The sequence below is a fragment of the Pelecanus crispus genome, chromosome 13 (genome assembly GCF_030463565.1).
Source record: "Pelecanus crispus isolate bPelCri1 chromosome 13, bPelCri1.pri, whole genome shotgun sequence".
In the NCBI taxonomy this organism is placed as follows: domain Eukaryota; kingdom Metazoa; phylum Chordata; class Aves; order Pelecaniformes; family Pelecanidae; genus Pelecanus; species Pelecanus crispus.
The window spans coordinates 6,952,746-6,971,781 of record NC_134655.1 but is presented as its reverse complement, the minus strand read 5'-3'; the positions used below and the strand labels follow the sequence as shown (position 1 = coordinate 6,971,781).

General features: G+C 38.5%; 1 protein-coding gene across 1 annotated transcript in view; it reads left to right on the top strand.

The window, feature by feature from the left end:
• The window catches only part of GRIA3 (glutamate ionotropic receptor AMPA type subunit 3), a 156,739-nt gene that overhangs the window by 35,837 nt on the left and 101,866 nt on the right, over positions 1-19,036 (top strand). Inside the window, exon 3 of the mRNA XM_075720585.1 lies at positions 4,574-4,813. Coding sequence (XP_075576700.1) covers positions 4,574-4,813 — 240 coding nt within the window. The remainder of the gene's footprint in view (positions 1-4,573; positions 4,814-19,036) is intronic.

The following is a 19,036-nucleotide window of genomic DNA, read 5'->3' as shown; positions in this document are numbered from 1 at the left end:
AACCTACTTGTAAATGTTCCTAGTAACGCTTCAGTTGTTTATAGTAAGAACTGGAAGTTAAGGAAAAAAAAAAAAAAAAGGTGTCAGAGAAGTTTTGACTTTAGCTTCCAGGCAATAGACAGTAGAAATGTCAGAGCCTATACAACCTTGCTGTGTCAGGAATACTCACAGTCACTAAAAGGTAGAAGAACTAAATACTATTAGAAAGCAAAAAATAAATTTTAAAACAACACAAAACATCTAATCTAATAAACTTGTGTGAAATGGAGCATCTTTTGAGATTCTGGCCTGTGGCCTTACTGGGGCCTGAGTGGAAAAAAAATCACATCTGGTTAACCTTAGCAAGTTTTTGTGGTGGGGCTGATTTGACTGGAGGGAGGATGGAACTGCTAGTAAAACAGAAGCCCGGGGTTCGTTGAGTTACATTGATGTTTAGGATGGCTCAGCTGCTGTTCCGTACAGAAACACAGATTTTTATTTATTTGGGGTTGGGTTGGTTTTTTTGGTTGCCTTTTTTTTTTTTTTAAATGCAGATTCTGCTTAACCACTGTGATCAGTCTGGCTCTGAGCATTTTCCATCCTTGGCAGGAAACACTTCGGTCTCTCATGACCTGAAAGTTCCTTATCTTTTCTTGACATGCTTGAGAATTCGCAGGCTTCTGTCATACCATCCCTTCCTCTCCTGAAGATGGTGGCATGTGGCAGCTAACTTACTCTGAGAATCAGCCCAGAGTTAAGTCTCTGTTAGTAAATACTCACCTTGCACCTAATGCCAAAATAATGGCTTATTATGACGCCCCGTTGGATACTGTCCCTTATTTGTGGAGGTTGCAACTTTTTCAGATCAGGTTATAAAGCAACTTGGTTATGTGCTGTCTGTGGAAACAGATGCACATCCACAGTATTAATAACTATAATTAAGAGCAGTTTCATAAAGGCATAGCCCAGCAAAAAAAAAAATCGCGGGTTTTTTTGAGGAATGAGGTTGCATCAGGATTTGTCCAAATCACTTCTTTAACAGACAAAGTATGTGTTTGAGTATCTGCATTTTTCAAGTAGGGAAAACCAGACATAAATCAACTGTGATTAATTAAGGAAAAATACCAAAATTCTTACGCCAACATGAGGATTGTTCTGATTGTCAATAGAAAGTACTTTGTAAAAAGAGCTTAAAGCTAAGGTTTAGGTAGCCTTTTTTAAATTTTGCTTCTGTCTCAGTGATGTTAGAATAATAATGTAATTCAAATGCATATAATTACACGTTTGGTTTTTGGAAAACACGTAACAACATGGCTGTGGGTTTGTGGATGTTCAGTACGTTCATCTGATCACATAGGAGATTGGGTCACAAACTAAACAGAAGACCTAATGCTACAAAATTGGAACAAAATTGTGAGTTCAAAAATGCAAATGAACATTCAGGACCAGATAATTGGCCTTTTAGCTTCTCCTTACAAAAACAAAAGTTTGTTTGCCTTTTAAATGGACCAGTAAAATTGAACTGGCACCCTACAGTGCATGTGGAATAGATAGTCAAGAAGAATAAGCTGTAAGAAATAAGTAGAGGAGCTTAAGAGATGATTTTTCAAAACTAATAGAAGATAGGTAGTCTGTAAAAGTGTTAAATCTCAAAGATCTGCAGTGAATACAAACCTGAATCAGGGGAAATAAGACTGGGCAGGGGGGTGCACTTGTTAGAAGATACTGTTGGTGCTCCTCCAGAATTTTTAGGAAAAAAGTTGCAAATGTCTGAAGGCCAAATCAGAAGCTCTCACCTGTGCTGGGATGCTCCATGCAAGCAGCAGCTCCATGTTGGCTGCTAGGTATTGTTTGGAGAAGATCCTGCTTACGGTCAGGCTGTTCACAGACTCTGATTTTTTTCTGACATTACTCACAAATTGAAAATGGGCTCTTCGCATAAATGAGCACAATCTGCTATGAAAACAGATACACCTTAATTCAGTGTTTTAAAATAGTCATGCAAACCACAATTTTGTCCAAAGGACAAAGACCTTGAACCATTTTTAAACTGTTAACCACAGTGCCTAGGTGCCGTATCTCTAAGAAGAAGAGAGAGCACAAACCAGACCAATTCTCAGCTGGTTCCCAGCACAGGGCAGAGGAGCTGGTCCGTGCTGGAGCCAGCCGCTGTCGGTTACCTTTAGCAGTGCACCAGTTCTCTCCACTGACTCTGTGGGATATAGGAACAAGCAGTCCTAACAAGAGCTAATCTGTATTCTTCATTATAGTCCTACACTTAGATAGCATGGTAGGCTTTCCAAGCCCCCTTCTGACTCTTTTTTCAGATACTGTGTCCCTGTAAATCTGAGAGATTTCAGTGGAGTCACAGTTCAAAAGTATTCCTGAGCCTTATACCCGATAAGAAATAATGGGTGAACCCCCAATCATTTGAAATACTGTGGGATTTTAGGGTCAGGAGACATTTGAGAATATGTTTTCTTTGCATTGCAAGAAGGGATGTTTCCTGAATACTTGCTCTTCTTTGCTTTCTCTGCAGTACAGAATCTGCATAAAAAGCTAGTAAACTAGGCCATTAATAAATATGGGAAAGAAGCCTGATCGGTGAGGTTCTGACTCAGTGTATGTGAGGACACCCAGCTCAGCTAGCCCCACTTCAGTGATTATTCCCGTGGAATTAGGGTTTACACGCCACTGAAATGATTTGGAGACTGCCAGACTTTCTAATGTATTTTTCCCCTTTTTTCACCTGTAAGTTAGTGCCTTTTATTTGTTACTTTAGCAGATAATTTTTATGGTAGCTTTTCTACTTTATATCCTGCTGGTATATAGTTTAACAAAATTCCTTTTGAAACTGTGTATTTAATTCCTCAGTCATGCCTCTGGGAATAAATTCTTGCTGTATTATAACTTTTTTTATATCTTTTCTTTACTGCGGTTGAGAACTTCCACAAACTTTTCTTTCAGAAATCACTACTTCTTATTCCCTCTCTGTGCCTCATGTGCGTCTTTTCTATCTACACCAGCTGTTATTTGCTGCTGGTATCCACTACTGGTCACATCCTGATACAGTGGCTTAAACACTTAAAGAAATTCCTTAATAGCATTTCTGGTTTTGCATCTGGATCTCCAGGAAGAAAATAGAATTTTCACACCTGACTACCTATTTGAGGTGTTATCCATGATGGTGTGTCAATGAGCTGATACTGTGGAGAATCCTTTTTAAAATTACTTTAAGAGGCTTTAGTGATTCTGAATAGTAGCATTTGTGGTAGAAGATGTTTCATGATGGTACTTTCGGAAGTAACGATGCTGTATATTTCTGTGTAGAAGTCATGTCTTCTTTACTGGTAATTAGTTCCCCTTGCTTTTTGCAAAGTTAAATATGCAGTGTTTTGGCAAAAGTGGTTAATGGGACTAGCTGAAAATTGTTGGTTAGTCCAGTTCTTGACAAGCGAAATTGTTTATGTTGAATGAACGTTTTTCTAAGAAATGTGTTTTCATTACAAATGGGACTTGCCTATCTGAGTCCAGAAATATTTTGATTTAGAAGTGCTGCTATGCTGTAGTGTATTTCAGTTGTACAATTTTTGTTATGGACAGGAGCCCCGGCATCTCACATATCAGGCTCCCTCGCTATCCCTGATGCAGTCTCCCTCCATGGAAAGAACCCAGGGTCACAGGAGGTTTGCTCTGTTCCTACAGAGTTGGACAACAAAGAAACTCTTTTCCCTGCAACTCCCATGAAGTTGACCATGTTTATAAATTGAAATACTTTCATTTTTGTCCAAAAGGGTAATTGTTCAATCTCTATAAAGTATGGGAAATGAAGTGTTTCCCCAGATAAGTACATGTGAAACAAAACGCCTTTGACTGCATTTTTATTATTTTCTGGTACTAGATGAGTTCCTCAGGACACCGGAATGGTTAGTGACTAAAAGCTTCCAGGTTCAGGGGTATCAACTTTTGTCCCATGAAGCAACAATACGTGTTCCTCACTTGTGTTGTCATTTATGAGCCATACACTTTCCAAATTGTTTCTGAAAGATTTTAACATTCAGTTAAGAAGCCACCATAATTTCTCACTGAAAAAGACCACACCCAGATTTCATACAGAGATTTCAGAGTTGCGGACTATAAAGGAATAAAACACAGATTTCTTTGAATCAGAGCTGAATCAAGGTGGGGTACCAGGGAAAACTACACCTTAACATTTTGACTTTTAGGCAGACCTGACATTTGTTACGTAGCTGCTAACAGAGCTCTCAAGGTGCTACTCGAGGGAGGGAAGGTATTTTACAGACAAGCAGTGTAATCCCATGTTTGTTTTTAAAGAATATGGAGAGATTAGCGGATTATAACAATATAGCAGGACAAATAGCAATCAAAAATGTGCTCAGGCCAGTTTAATTGTGACAAAGTTGGTACAACTCACAGCCACACTGAAATTAGTATATATTATCTCATGAATTCGTTCCATCTGCTGCATCATACAGAATAATTTGAGGATTGCTTAGAAGGCTTACTTCAAATATACTTTGAAAGTTTGTGTCCATTATCAGTCAGATTTTAACACCGCATCTGTCTTTTTTAGTCTGTTCACAGTTTTCCAGAGGAGTTTATGCCATCTTTGGATTCTATGACCAGATGTCAATGAACACGCTGACGTCATTTTGTGGAGCCCTACATACCTCCTTCGTCACACCCAGCTTCCCAACAGATGCAGATGTGCAGTTTGTCATCCAGATGCGGCCAGCCTTAAAAGGAGCCATCTTGAGTCTCTTGACTCATTATAAGTGGGAAAAGTTTGTGTACCTCTATGACACAGAACGGGGTAAGCACCATCATTTTAAGTGATTTTTCTATTTCATAACTTGCTAGAAGTGTTACCAGAATCAGTATGTGCAGCCCATCCCAGTTTTCTTCTGGATGCAGGTAGCACATTCTGATGGTCCTAGAAAACAAGTTTATTCTGAAGAAACTAAAATGAATGGCTAAATGAAAGGAAGGCATTTTCATATTACTGATCATTTGTAAAGAGATTGTCTGGAGGATAGTGTTAGCAGTGTAAGCATTCAATTTGGAATACCTGGTCTCCCTGGAACTGCAGACTCAACACTTGCCAGGGTTTTTGAATCCTTGCAAAATAAATAAAGTTGGTACTATGAAGTAGGCTGTTAAGCAAGACCTTCCGCTGTGTGTGACATTGCAAATCCCACACCACTTTAATTTCTTCTGTCACTGGACAAAGGTAATCCATGCTAAGATACACTCTGGAGATGTCTAGGCATCAATAGTGGTCTAAGAATATAATGCATAAGTTGCTTTAGAGCTCTGCTGGAGAAAAGATGCTCTAGATATGTCACATGGGTATCCAGAGATGAATTTAGATACATGACAAGAATGACCAGATATGTTTTACTAAATGAAAAGATACTAAAACTAGTGTTTCCACGCTTAAGCCAATTGTGCACTACTAAGAAGCACCAAAGGTAGCAAATCCTGTCAAAAAGACATCTAAGTATCAGAAACCATTTTCGGTGAGGAGTCTTGCATATTTCTGTGGAGCAGCTGTTGCCACTTGCTCTGAGTGTACAGAATTTGCTTGGTGACAGATTTCACCTGGGTAGCATTTTTTGGGTCAGATAGATGTGCCACTGCCCTTCTCACCAGCTTTATGGTTAACAACTGCAAGGTGTTCTTCAGATCAAGGGGGATAGAGCCAAAGAAGCTTAGATTCCATTCCTGGCTCCTGTGACAAACTTCTGCTACCCTAGGCTACTGCATATTGATAAAGATCAAGTCTTCAGTGGCTGTGCTTTTCACACTGAAGATTAATAGCATCACCCAACTAAGGACATACTGTGTGTTGAAAGTAAGTAATTTTTAGTCTGATTTTAGGTGAATGCCAAGACTTCAGAATTTTCTGAGTGATTTGGAAGTGTTAAATATTTCTAGCATTGAAAAACGCTAGCTACGTGATCAAGTAGGAAAATATGGAGAAGAATGCTATTAGTTTTTAAATCTTTTAAAACCACTACCCAAACATCCATATTTCTGGTTTAGTCCACTTTTAAAAGTTCTTGTCAATATACCATTTATCTGAGTAAGAAAGGTTTGATGTGACCAAATGTGATAAACTTACAGCATGTGATAAAGTAAAATGTCATATGTTCCCAGACTGATGAAACTTATCATGATTAAGGCTAGTAAAGTTTGCTTTGGAAAGAGATACATCAGTCATCCAAGATCATGCCTAATAAGAAATTTGGCACTTCAGACTGGAAAAATAATCCAAAACAGTGGGAGTTTCGCTAGAACTTGTCTAGATGATGACTGTCAGACTGAGTTAATAACGGAAGTCATGAGGGAAGACTCGCGGACTCAGACTTGCGTTTCTCTGCAATTCTCAGTGTGTACAATCTTTAGGTAGACACAGTCTGATGATGAGCTTATTATGATGACTAATCCCTTTGGAACAGTTTAGGTTGTGTCTAGGCTTCATTTTGCCTTGTTCATACTAAGATTTTAATCATGGGTTGAAACACAGCTATTGCTGGCAAAATTATCCCCAGGAATCTGACTTCACCTCTGTTGCCTTCTGCCCCTTGTCTTGACTTCCCATTCACACCCTACTCCCAGTCTTACAATCACTAATCAAAACCACGTTGTGAACCTGCTGCAGTGCACATGCATGTTATGCTAGCCCGATGTTATGTCAGACATTCAGACTAAGTTTCAGAGTGCGAAATCTGAATTAGATGACAGCGCAGGTGACTGTAGGATTATAAAATGTAGCTCAGGGTTAGAAGATAAAGGACAGCTGTGTCTTTAGGATGGAAGAGGCATCAGTGCATATAGGTAGCTTGATGATGGGCTTTGAGTTGTTTGGAATAAACTTACCACATCTTATCCTTCCTTCCTATACATATATCCTCATTTCTGTTGTTTGATAACATATTTGCCATCTGCTAAAACAGGAACAAAAATGAACAGTTGATTATCTTCAGTTACTGCTGGTGTAGTTAGGATAAAACAAACTTGGTAGTGGTCTTATCAGAGTTATAATTGCTGTATTCTTCTGGCATTAAAATAAATGAAGAAGATTCATATAGGAGGGAGAGGCAGGGCAATTAGGTACTTAGAAATAGACATTAGATTTGTTTGTTTGATGAGCAGTAATTGTGGATGGCAGCACCTGAAACATTTGGCAATTCCAGTAGGCTGCCTAATTTCTTGTGATAAGCCTTAAAATACAAAAAAACATCCCAAGAGGTTAAAAAATAATAATGGTGAATGACTCCTTGTGTCGGGTAGTGAATAAGCTGTACATGTTCCTATGCTGAGATTTCACTGGAAATGAAAACACTAGAGCTGTCACAATTTTTAATAATTCCTACCTTAGATGCTTAACTGCTTTGGGGCACAAACACTGTAGAGAGAAGGTGTTAAGCAGTTTACTGTCAGTTCCTAAAATAAACTATCATTTAAATACTGCCTTTCTGTGAAGATTATTATCTCACTGGTTTGTTCTGAGAATCTGAGAAATCACAAAACATTAGACTACTCTTCCTTGCATTGAATATTAGTTATGGACTGAATTGTTCTTGCAAGTAGTTTTACAGTCTTCTACTGGAGCTAAACACTGCCATGTATTAAACGTTGCATTTACTATTAATAAATACCGCAGCATATTACAGTTGCCATACAAAACTGAATAAACCTTCTTGTGGTTTTATACTGCTTATTGAACTATTTCAGTTTAAGCTTAGGAGAATGGAGAATCAGCTTTATAAAACTGTTTTCCTTAAGCAGTGGCTTCGTTGCCATCAAATCACGTAACCACATGGTTTCCCCCTCGGTGACATTAGGCACAATACTTTGATGTTTGGCTCCTGCAATGAAGCTTTTAATCCAGTGAGTTAGTGTGTGTGTTGTATATTTGTAAGTACATTACTTTCTGTTGCTAGATGTATTCTCCTAGTACCAGCAGAAAAAATAAATTATACTTTGCAGAGAGTAATGATGCATTAGGAAATGGCTGCTAAGGGAAGAAAGGACATTAAGCGGTGTATAGAAGAAATAGTCGTATGTTCATTCCATGCCACATGCTTTTAGTTCATGTGAAAGGGAAAGGCAGGGTTGATTTCTGTTTTGTATTAACTCACATCAGTAAGTTGACACTGTTGGTTGCTGTGATGCGTGCAAAATATCTGATTAATTATATGGTGCTAACTGCCTCAGTAGGCTTCTCTGCAGTAGAACTAAGACTAATTAAGATTATGTCAGGATGAAGTGAGATGGGGTTACATACAGACAGCTCTGAAGAATTTGGGTAGCACTTGTCAGAAAAATCACCTTTTGCATCCCATGCTGAGGATTATGTTTCATCAAAAACCTCAGGTTTATTTCCAGTCTTCGGGTCTGTTTCTCCTCCTGCTTTACTTTACTGTAAATCAGATGTTATTCCACTGGAGTCAGTGGACTGGAGTAACACTAGTATGAATGTGTGGAGAGGTGGGCTTGTGGTTTTCATAGTCATCTTAATGTTGCGTGAAAGTGTGAAGCACTTCTCATTTAATTAGAAAAATGGTAGGGTAGATTGTAATACTGAAGCTTTTGTTTATTTAAATTTCCATAATGTTTCTTAAGTAATGTTTCAGTTTATTTTTGCCTGAGAAACACTGTTTTGTGCAGATTGTTTTGTACTTTCCATCTGTCAGTACAACACGGGCATTTTGTCCTAAGTTACTTTGATTTGTCATACCGACTGTGCACAAAAACATTGATTTCTGTCATGCAGATCATTTAAACAAAATCACACCAAGTGATTTGTGTGATGTGCATCAAGTCTTCTTCCTCTTCCTTCAGGTCATAGGAGTCATCACAGGACAGGAAAGTGACTTTGTATAATGCCTGCCTACACAATGGAAACTCAGTCTAGACAGAGGTACATCTAGATCACAGTCTCTTTATGGCACTGTAACCGAATACCTCTCTAAATCCGAAATTCTTCTGTCATTTGGTTTTGATTTAGTCCGTCAGTAGGTATCTAGCAATACCTAAAATCAAGGGGGGAAAAAAAAAGCTTTGGTAAATAGGGTTATCCTTGGCTAATTTTTTTTTTTTTTTTTTTAATTGGTTAACACCGGCTAGATGAAGGCTGTGGCATGAAGTGTTTGTCTAAAGCCCTGGGTTATGTGGCTAAGAAGAGCTGAAAATAGCTGCTTTAAAAGCAATCACATCTTTAATCCTTACTGCCACAGAAACACAAAAATTTGACCTGAACATAACAGATGGGTAAGGATGCAGCAGGCCTGAAAATACAGTTTCAGAAAATACGACCTGTCCTGTTCCTCTTAAATATAAAACCTTCTGGTACCCTGTTGCATAAAGAAATGCCAGGTAAAGAGCCGGGGGGGTGGGGAAAGAGGTACAACTGTAAGCTTCTCGATTATGCGTAAGGCATCGAATTGCCTTAAATCGGGTTCAGTACAAGGCAATGAGGTCTGATTCACTGCTTCTGCTGAAGACAAAGAATAACTCTTCTGTTTAGTTCTGCTTTTACAAAATGAGGTTAGTTATCTATTGCTATCAAAGGACAAGACACTTCTGTACTGCTTTCCCTGGAGAATGAGAGATTGGAGCTGATAAAAGAAGCGGTATGTAGAACCAGGCTCATTATATCTTCCGCAAAATTACATTGATGGATTTTTTTTTTTTTGGATGAAATAAGGCTTGCACTGAAAATTACTGATATGTAGAACATAACATTTTTTGCAAAATATCTGGGGTAAGATTAATTTTTGTGGAATCCAAAAAGACTCTGCTTTAGTACCTGGTGGATTCCTAGGGATTTTGGAATGTTGGGTTCTGGTGGACTGAGTCTCTGCTGAAAACAGCAATGAAAAATGTAATCTAACACAGAATGACTGACTCCTGTTTATAAGCACCTTCCATTAGCAGACAGGTGCAAAAGAACTCCTTCCACATAACTCATTTGTTAAACTCTGTATTGTCTTTCTGCATGTCAGGAACTTTTATCTTCATTTATAAAGATCACTCTTCAGTAAAGGGGAAAAATGAAGCTGGTGGTAGCAGCTACACCAGCATTAGTAAACCCTGAATTCAGCACCTGCTGAACAGTCAAATGTCAAAAGAATCAATAGCTGAGCTGTTCATTAACATGTTTATTCTTCAGAGCAGGGGAGCTATTCCACTAGCTGAAGAACTGGTCTGAATCCATTGCATGAAGGAAAAAGGATTTAAGGCTGGCTCACAGTTTTCTCAGAATTAAACAGGGGCTTGTTCCATTTTAAAATTATACTTCTTGTTTGCTAGTATGTTTATACCTGTTTAATTCTTCTCAGTTGCACCTGTAAGGTTGATGCGATGTATTTTGCTTACACTTTCACAAGTATGAAAGGATTTAAAATCTTGACATTCTCTTCTGTAAATATCAGTCTGTGGTGAAGAATAATGGAACATACAAAGCATATTTGGAAGCCTATAAAACACCAAAGATGACAAAACGGGGAAGAGTTACTGCAAACCTTGATTCGTCTGAGTTTTTTGGCTCTTTTGCAGGAGTATTTTGGACAGCAGTCCAGGATCATGGGGTGACACACAGACAATATCAATTGCTAGCATTTAGGTAGCTATGTACATGAGCTATCTCATTTTCCTTTCCCACTTCTTTATATACTGGGAAATGCACAGCAGGGAATAATCTTGGCAAGACCTCCCAAGCTGAGGCTTGGCCTCTGTATCACAGGAACAAGCATCACAGGTCGTACATTTGAAGAATCATGTGCCTCAGTAACTGCCATCCAGAAATTTTCTTCTAAGTCATGATGTCAAAAGGCAACTTGCAGCATGGCCACAAAATGTTGCATCTTTTGCATGGCTTTGCTTGAAAGGATGTGATGTAGGTTCAACTTTTCAAGCTCTGGTACAACAGAGAACGCACACAGTGTAAAGACCCTTATGGCAGAAAATTTATTTAGATTTTAAGAACAATCATACTTCATACAGTTATGTGCAATAAGAAAATGGTCTGTTTCTTTCACTATCAGCCTTTTGGGAATGAGTGATTTTACCATCTTATAATGCCTAGAATTTGTATTTATGTAGAATGGAAAGTCGTAGATACTGCTTAGCAATGTTTGTATGAAATATAAGTAATTTACCCTGACAAAGAGGCAAATCTTGACATTCTTATTTAGGGCGCATTGCTTCATTGCTTTCAGCAGTATAATGTATGAACTAAGGCACTATTCAGGAAACATGCCAGAACCTTAACAGAAATATTCCAGGATTGCTTTACTGTTTGACTTTACTGCCTAAATGTGTTTGGGAATAATCTGAGCCTGAACAGTTAAATCTAGCTTTTGATAATCACTCTCCATTTATTTCCTCTGAAATCTCTAAAGTCTCATACAGACTCCTTTTATCTTGGTCTCTGTGGTACACAGATACGGAAGAAAGCCCTTTTACTGATCCTTCCCCAAACAAACATTGAGACCCTGTGTAGGCGAATGGATGTTGGCTGTTTTTTGAGTGGACTGAGAGCCTTAAGCATTTTTCTCCTGATCTTTCCCATTAGCTGCTATTTGTTTAGCTTACCCCTGGTAATCACTTAAACCGTTTTTCTAGCTTATGAACAAGAGGAGTGAATCAACTTTGAAAGTCATCCAGAATGAGATGTATCCTGCTGCAAGACTTAAGATGCAGCTGAAGACCAACAGCATAGAGTTCATGGCGGTATTCTGTATTGCAGCTTTGTGCCTCTTTACAAGTGTTGTGTATACGGAATGGATTCAGTTGGGTGTTGAGATGCCCAGGCAAAATGCCTGAGCATCCCTTGAAGCTGTTGGAACACAGAACTACTGTTAGCAGTGTCTTCCAACAACAAGTGGAGTCACTGTACATGTGCAACAAATTTGTCTTGTTTCATGGAACCCCTGAGAATAAGGAAGTGTGTCAGTCCATTCATGAAGAACACCAGAGCAAAAGCGTGGTGTGACAGAGCCCTGATACGGCTCATGCAGTGATGTTGTGATATCATCTATTCTCCCATCCACACATAATGGTGTTGTGGTAGGGTGTTATGGTAGCCTCACTCAGACCGAGTGTGAATCCAGTTGTGGCTGAGAGAGCAGCAGAATCTGACCTCGCTTTATGCAAGATCAGCTTGTAAAATTGAGTCAGAACATGCAGGGTACAGTGTATGAATGGGAAAGTCCTGGATGAATAATTTCTGGAAGCCTAAAGCAGGATGTGTGCTACCTTTGTGGTCCTAATGAAAGCAACTGGAACCCTCAGGAACATGAGCTCAGGCCCTGAATACCTTACATAGTAAACAGGAGAACTAGCAGCCTTGCCACTTCCCCATGCCTTAGAGATGAAGTCTGCAAACAATTGTATTTATAAACGGACTTGTGTAAATGCATGCATTTAAATATTTAGCTTTTCATAAATATGCATGTTTTATCAACTTTTGGTTGATAACATTTAATTTTTTTATTGTATGCACACGTAATTTAAGTGGCAGAAGCTTTTGTTCTCAGTTGATTTTATGTGCATATCAGCAAGGCTTAAATGGTCAGAATCTCACATTTCCAGATTTCTTGAAACAAAACTAAAGTTCAAGACAGTTTCCAAGTGCAGGTGGAAGGGGGAAGGGCTGAAAAGATACATGAGAGGGGTTGTTGGCCCTTTTGCTCTGAGACAAGGGCAAGGACTTGACACAAAGCCAAGCCTTGGAGGTGATGGAAAGGCTTCGCTTAGAACCAAAGGAGATGAGGTGGAATTTGTGGATCTCAGGGAGGAGATGGGACTTTTTAGACGAGAAAGGAAGGCTGTAGAAAAGAATACCTATATGTAAAGGACTGCAAGTAAATTTTTATCAAACCTGTTTATTTAACCCATCTCACCCAACAGATCTAGGAGTTCACTTAAAGTTACTTTGTTTGAGCTTAATATTTTGCGTCTGGATATGCAGCATAGCTTTAAAGACTGGAAGCCTTTGGTGTCTTTGGCATCCGGATGCTCAGAGCAAGGCAGGCTAGCTTCACCTGGGGAGTTGTGCTGATTCTGTTCATGGTTGTGAACTGTCTTGCTGACTTGAAGTCTGCGTAAGGGGGTTGGTACTTTGAGTGGGACTGGAGAAAGCGGCGCTGTTTAGTCATGGAGTCAAGATGAAGCAATTTTCAGGTATATATCAAAAAGAGAGACGTGTAACATTGCATTGGTATGCGAACTTTACTACATATTTCAGTGGAGTAGCATGTTCTGGTTATCACATGTTTTCCAAAGAAAGAACATTTTGACATCTATACCTTAATGCAGTTAAGGTGGCAGTACTCAGCCTGTTAGTATTCTTAGAAGTTTGCAAATCTTACCACCCTTCGCTAGATCTTGACTGTATGTTTACTGTGCATCTTTCTTCACCTAGAAATAGTTCGTTCTTAACCTGAGTGACAGCTGTTATTGGTGGCCCATGGTATTTTGTGGAATAATGGTTGTTTCTTATTCACAACGAGGAACAGATTGCCTACGTACACTACGAGAGACCTCACACATGATGCGATAGTGAGAAGATCTTCAGCCCAGGCAAACGAACTGTTCACCAGGTGAAGAACTACTATGGAGTGAGCACAGGCTGTTGTGGCTTAATGGAATGACTATAATAGTTGCAAGTGGTAAAAACCACCAAACACAAAGGAGATTTCTCCAGTTCTTGAGGAATATGAGAGTAAAATGGCGTATCTCAACAAGTTAGTAAATCAAAGCTTCTCCTTTCATAGAGTGGCCTCAGATACTCCAAAGCAGGTTCTCAGCTAAGCAATGACATGTTCTTTTCTCACTACCAAAAGAGAGGCTTCTTATGCAGTTTGAATTTCTTTTGATACAGGTCTATGTAGCATTCTGGGTGAACGGTGTGTAAGAATTCAGCTTTGTTAAAGGCTTTGTGCTTTTGAAGTGATTTTCATTTGATGGTCTCAAACAACAATGAATGAAGATCAACAATATGTGTATGGGGCATGCAAGGGTTTTCAGTGCTGTTTTTCAGATGGAGGATTTGATGTACTGATCAGCAGGTTAACAACCTGATCTACTTACATGTATGGAAATACCTTTGTTGAGTTGAAAGCACAGTGAGCTTTGACTTAAGAGATGTGCAGAATGTCATACCAGAAGTCAATGGCCATGGTTACTAATGAAAAACATTTTTTCATATTCCTACAGAAGAATTCCCTTAAATTTTACCATGAATTTCCTTTCTCACCTAGAAAAAACCTTGAGCCTTTGAAGAAACTCATAATGGATTACTAAGAAGATTTTCATTTAACGTAGTTAATTAAATGGTGTTTGCCATGGAATTTGTATGAAGGAATCCATTGGTTATAGCTTCAATACCGTCCTTCATCTATGACACTCGACCCTTTTAGATGCAGTTTCTTCTTTCAGGCTTCAGAGAGTTTACCAAACTAATTTGACCACATGCCTTTTTCTTCCCTGAAAATATCAGCTGTCTCAGTAAGCATAAAGATGACTCAAATGCTTTGTAGAAGAAAAGTAAATGTGAATGCATTTTTGACAAACCCATTCAGCTGGCAGGTAAAATGACCTCATATTGTATTTAGGTTAAGGAGTTTTTAAAGGATTTTTCTCTTACAGAGACAGATTTTTCTCTGGTTTCTCATGAGACATTTAAAATCACACCTTTTTCTTTTTCTTTCTTTTTTTTTTTTTTTTTTAAACTCTCCTTCTTGCAATTCACAGTAGGACGGCACTGTGAGCATGCATTTCAGTAGGTATGTAAGATAGTGTACTACTGTAGTACAGTGGAATGAAAAATAACTCCATAAAGTGATTAAGTATTAATCTCTAAAGAAAAAAAGTGAAAAGTTCCTGACATTAATTTTATACTCAGTAACAAGCAATTACTCATTTCTTCAGCTCTAGATGTGTAGCTTTTCCTGGCCACCTCTTTTGCTTTGATTCATAATGCAAAGAATCATTGGGAGAGAAAGGTGACCTAAGGTTTTATTCCTCCTGATCCTGAGCTCATCGTGTGCACAGCCTGTTGCTTTACACTTAAAAGTATTTCTGACTTACCTTGGTTGTCGGCAGCCCAAAGAAACAAATCACCAGTCAGTGATTTGCACAGCATAGCAGCATTTAGTCAGGGCCCCTCTTCAGTTTGTTGAAGTGATTAAGCACAGAGTTGTCATCTCCTACAACAGCAGTGTCCCCTTTATTGCTGAAGTGTTTGTCCTTCAGTTTTTAGGGCCAGATTCCTCAGGCACCGCTCTGTGAAGTGGGTGTGCCATGGAGTCTGGATTTGCACGTGAAGTACGTCTGTGCTCCCTCCAGGTGAATGGGATGGAGCCCAAGTAAGGTGAGGCGCTTTTGCCAAGGTAGTAGTAGTTTAGTGAGCGGTGTGGGCTGATGCATCCTGTCTGAAACTGAAGAATTTCATAAGCCAGGACTGTGACTACTGGAAACAGAACTCCAGTTCTGTTCTCTGCCCCAGCGCAGTGATCTGTGCTAGAGCTGTGAATGCTTGGTAAACTATGAGCATCGCAGTTCCATGCTGACATGATGAAACAGCATCAGTCTGGAAAGGTTAACAGATACCAAGCAGTGGTTATTAAGGTTTCTTAGGAGCTCCTGAGGTGGTGTTTGCTTTGGGGATATTTTTGTCAATGCTGGTAATAATAATATGCAGTGAATTGCCAGGGCTGTGCACATACCAGATAGAAGAGGACTTGCATGAAGTGCCATTATCTTTATAGCATTTCTTGTGCTGCTTATGAAGTTAGGAGTTATTTCTCTACTCTCTATTCATGTTCGGGAGAGCAATAATACATTTTTGATAACTCAGATTTTGATAATCTGCCCAAGCGTACTTGAGAATGGGTTTATAAAGGAGTGCGGCCACTGCATTCAACCATACTACCCAAGGCCAAAGACAGATCCAAATTGCTTTGTTCAGTTGTGGCGTCTTTTGAATCGGCACTTAAGTGTTGTGAGCATTTAACTGAGGCTCCTTTCTCCTTTGTAAAGTAAAAGCCACTTCTGGCTATTCCAGTGTAGCCTAATGAAATGGCTGCTGATCACTGAAAAGCCTTTTTGCTCCGTTCGTGCTCTCCTTGTGGCATGGTGTACAAAGCAGTCTCAAAGACAGTGGCTCTGACCTGCTCTTAAGCTGTCCAGATCTGAGAGTCATAGTTAAAAAGACTTTTCCAGAGAAGAAAATTCATGACAGTGGTCATGAAAGATTTTCTCAGGGTACTTGAGAATATTTTAAACACTCTGAAGCCATCAGATAAATATGGCAAATAGCAGACACTTTCAGGTGTCTGTTTTAGCAAGGTGTTTCATGCTGATCACTCAAAGGACATAATATTGTCATTGTTGTAGCAAAGGCTATATATGGCCTTGTAAATTTATACTGTGATCCCCTTGGTGATATAAAAATAATGATGTAGTCTGAGAAGTAACATGGGAAAGTATTTATTAAAACTCTTGGGTGCCTTCAATTCAGTATGAGTGGTGTAGTTAATACCCAAGTATGGGTGGTTCTAATGGGTGAATACATCAAATAAACTAAAATGTTGGATAAAGTTATGATATAAACAATATATTTCCTCTATTAGACATAATCTTCAGTTGCCATTATGTCCTGCTGAGCCATCTAAAATATATGAAGGAATCCATAATTGTCACTCATCTTTATGAAACGTCAAAGTCGTATACTATATTGACCTCAGTCTATGTGCATTAATTCATGAAGAATTTCATTTGATGAGTTTAAGTCAGAACTTCAGTATAAAATCCTTTCAGTGCAGTTTAAGTATTTTGCCAGCATTATATACACATAACACCATCGTAGTCTAGACTGGATTGTGTCATGATCTGCTCCTAAGACTAAAGATATTGTAGATGTGTTTCTAGATCAGAAAGTGCTATTTGCTGCAATCTTATTTCTTACTGGCTTTTTTTCCCCTGCTTAAAAAAGGGGAAATGATGATTTTAGGAGTAAATATTAGTCTTCAGTTTGTATAGTTTAGCACATCTTTTATTAGCAAGATAAGTCTTTATTCTTTAAGGGAAAAAAAAATAAGGACAAAAAACAGGGAAATGAAAAATAAAGAAGCTGGTCTTCTGACATTGTTTGGCTCAGCAAGATCAAACCTTTCAGCTGACTACACTGGTGTCAGTAATTGCTCTGTAGATAGAATTGCCTATTGCTTAGTAGTACTAGCATTATCGATCAGTTGTTTTTGTCCATGAACTGACAATAATAACCTCAAATTAGATCAAGTTTTTATTAAAGAAATAAAATCAAATTATGCCTGGCTGTAGACAAATAATAATGAGTTCTGTGACCACATAATTATTGCAATAACGTTTTTGCAGAGATTTCTTGAAAATAAACCCCCAAACTCTCCTGTTTGTTTTTTCTGCCACTGGTTATGCAGTTCTCTGCCTCCCTCACCTAGACACGTAATGGGCAAGCCTAAATATTTTTAATGGCATTGTAACGGTTGCCACAAAGAGGTGGGGAGATGGGGGCGGGAGGGGAGATCTGAGCTTTGCTTTGAAAGCGGGGGTATATGAGGGGGTGAATACAAGGATGCATAAGTTACTGCAGCCTCAAGGCAGCAGTAATTTATGCACTGACAGTTTGAGTTTCATGCTATGCTATTTTAAAAAAGCCTTACAAAGTAACTGCCTCTGTTACATTAGTGTATGTGTTGATTTTAGAGATACTCCACATCACGGAGACAGTTTGAACACAAACATTTGAAACACATCCATCACAGTGTGGCAGTTGTCCTGTTTCAGTAAGAAAAAAAACTAGTAATATAAAAAGGATAGTTATTTTCCACATTTTAACATGAATTTGGGTGTCCTGAAGAGTTTTTCAGGGTTGTTTCATTTCTTGTTTGTCTGGTTTTAGATATGTTGATGAAGGTGAAAGTTGTGGCTTTAGATGATGCATGTATATTGTATTAGTGTAGTTATTATCGTAGTTGTCCTCTCTGGAACCATTTAGCTACACGTCTCAAAGAAAGCAACAAAACGGGTGTGAAGGGGGTACATTTGAGTAATGACCATTTTGGTTTGCATGTTTTCCTTATGCTACAAATCAGAAAACTAGCTGCACACAGCATCCATCACGTGTAAGACCAAACAATGCTTCCCTTTTGACATGAACCATATAATAATATTTATGCGTTAAAACACCATTTCCTTACAAGGAAGTATTAGGCTTGGCTGTTTGATTATGGATTTTCATTTATATAGCAGAAATTTCTGTTAGTTTAACAATTATTGTGAAACTACACATCTGAAAGCATAAATAAGAACAGTGGCTTCAGACGTTTGAAGTGTATAGAATTAGACTGAGTTTTCATTAATAATATATATGAAGCCAAACATATTAAGTGCAAGCAGCTGTAGGCCATTACAATTTAGATTTAATTTAAGTAATCTCTGGTTTGACCTTCTTCAAAAACTGGCCACAGTAGGCAATATAAACACATCATTGTCTGTCTTATAGTGAATTTTAGATGCCAGCTGCATCCTCATAACACTTTATTGGGTCTCCTATGAAAATTACAGATAAAAAGATAATGGGAGCAATAATGTTATTTGTTCTTAAGTTTTAAGTGCTATTCATTTTGCATAGATATGGTCTTGGTTTATGGGATGTTAATTTGCATTTTTCTGCAGATAATGTTTTTGTGACTTTAGTGACCTCCCTCTGACTATAAAACTGGATTTTGTCAAAATGTTTTTCACATTAAAACTTTTACTGCAGGGAATTCAGACTGCTACTGAATATAACCAAGTTGGTTCAGCTGTGTAGAAATCAGAATATGCCTCAGAGCATAGCAAAGCCATTCATTGCATTTCTTTGAAGTGAAGCAATGCGGATTTGGACAGGTGAAGATTTGACCTTAAGTGTTTAAAAATAATTTCTTGACAGGTTTCAAATGAAACAACAAAATTGTAACACAGAGATAAAAACTTGTACAAA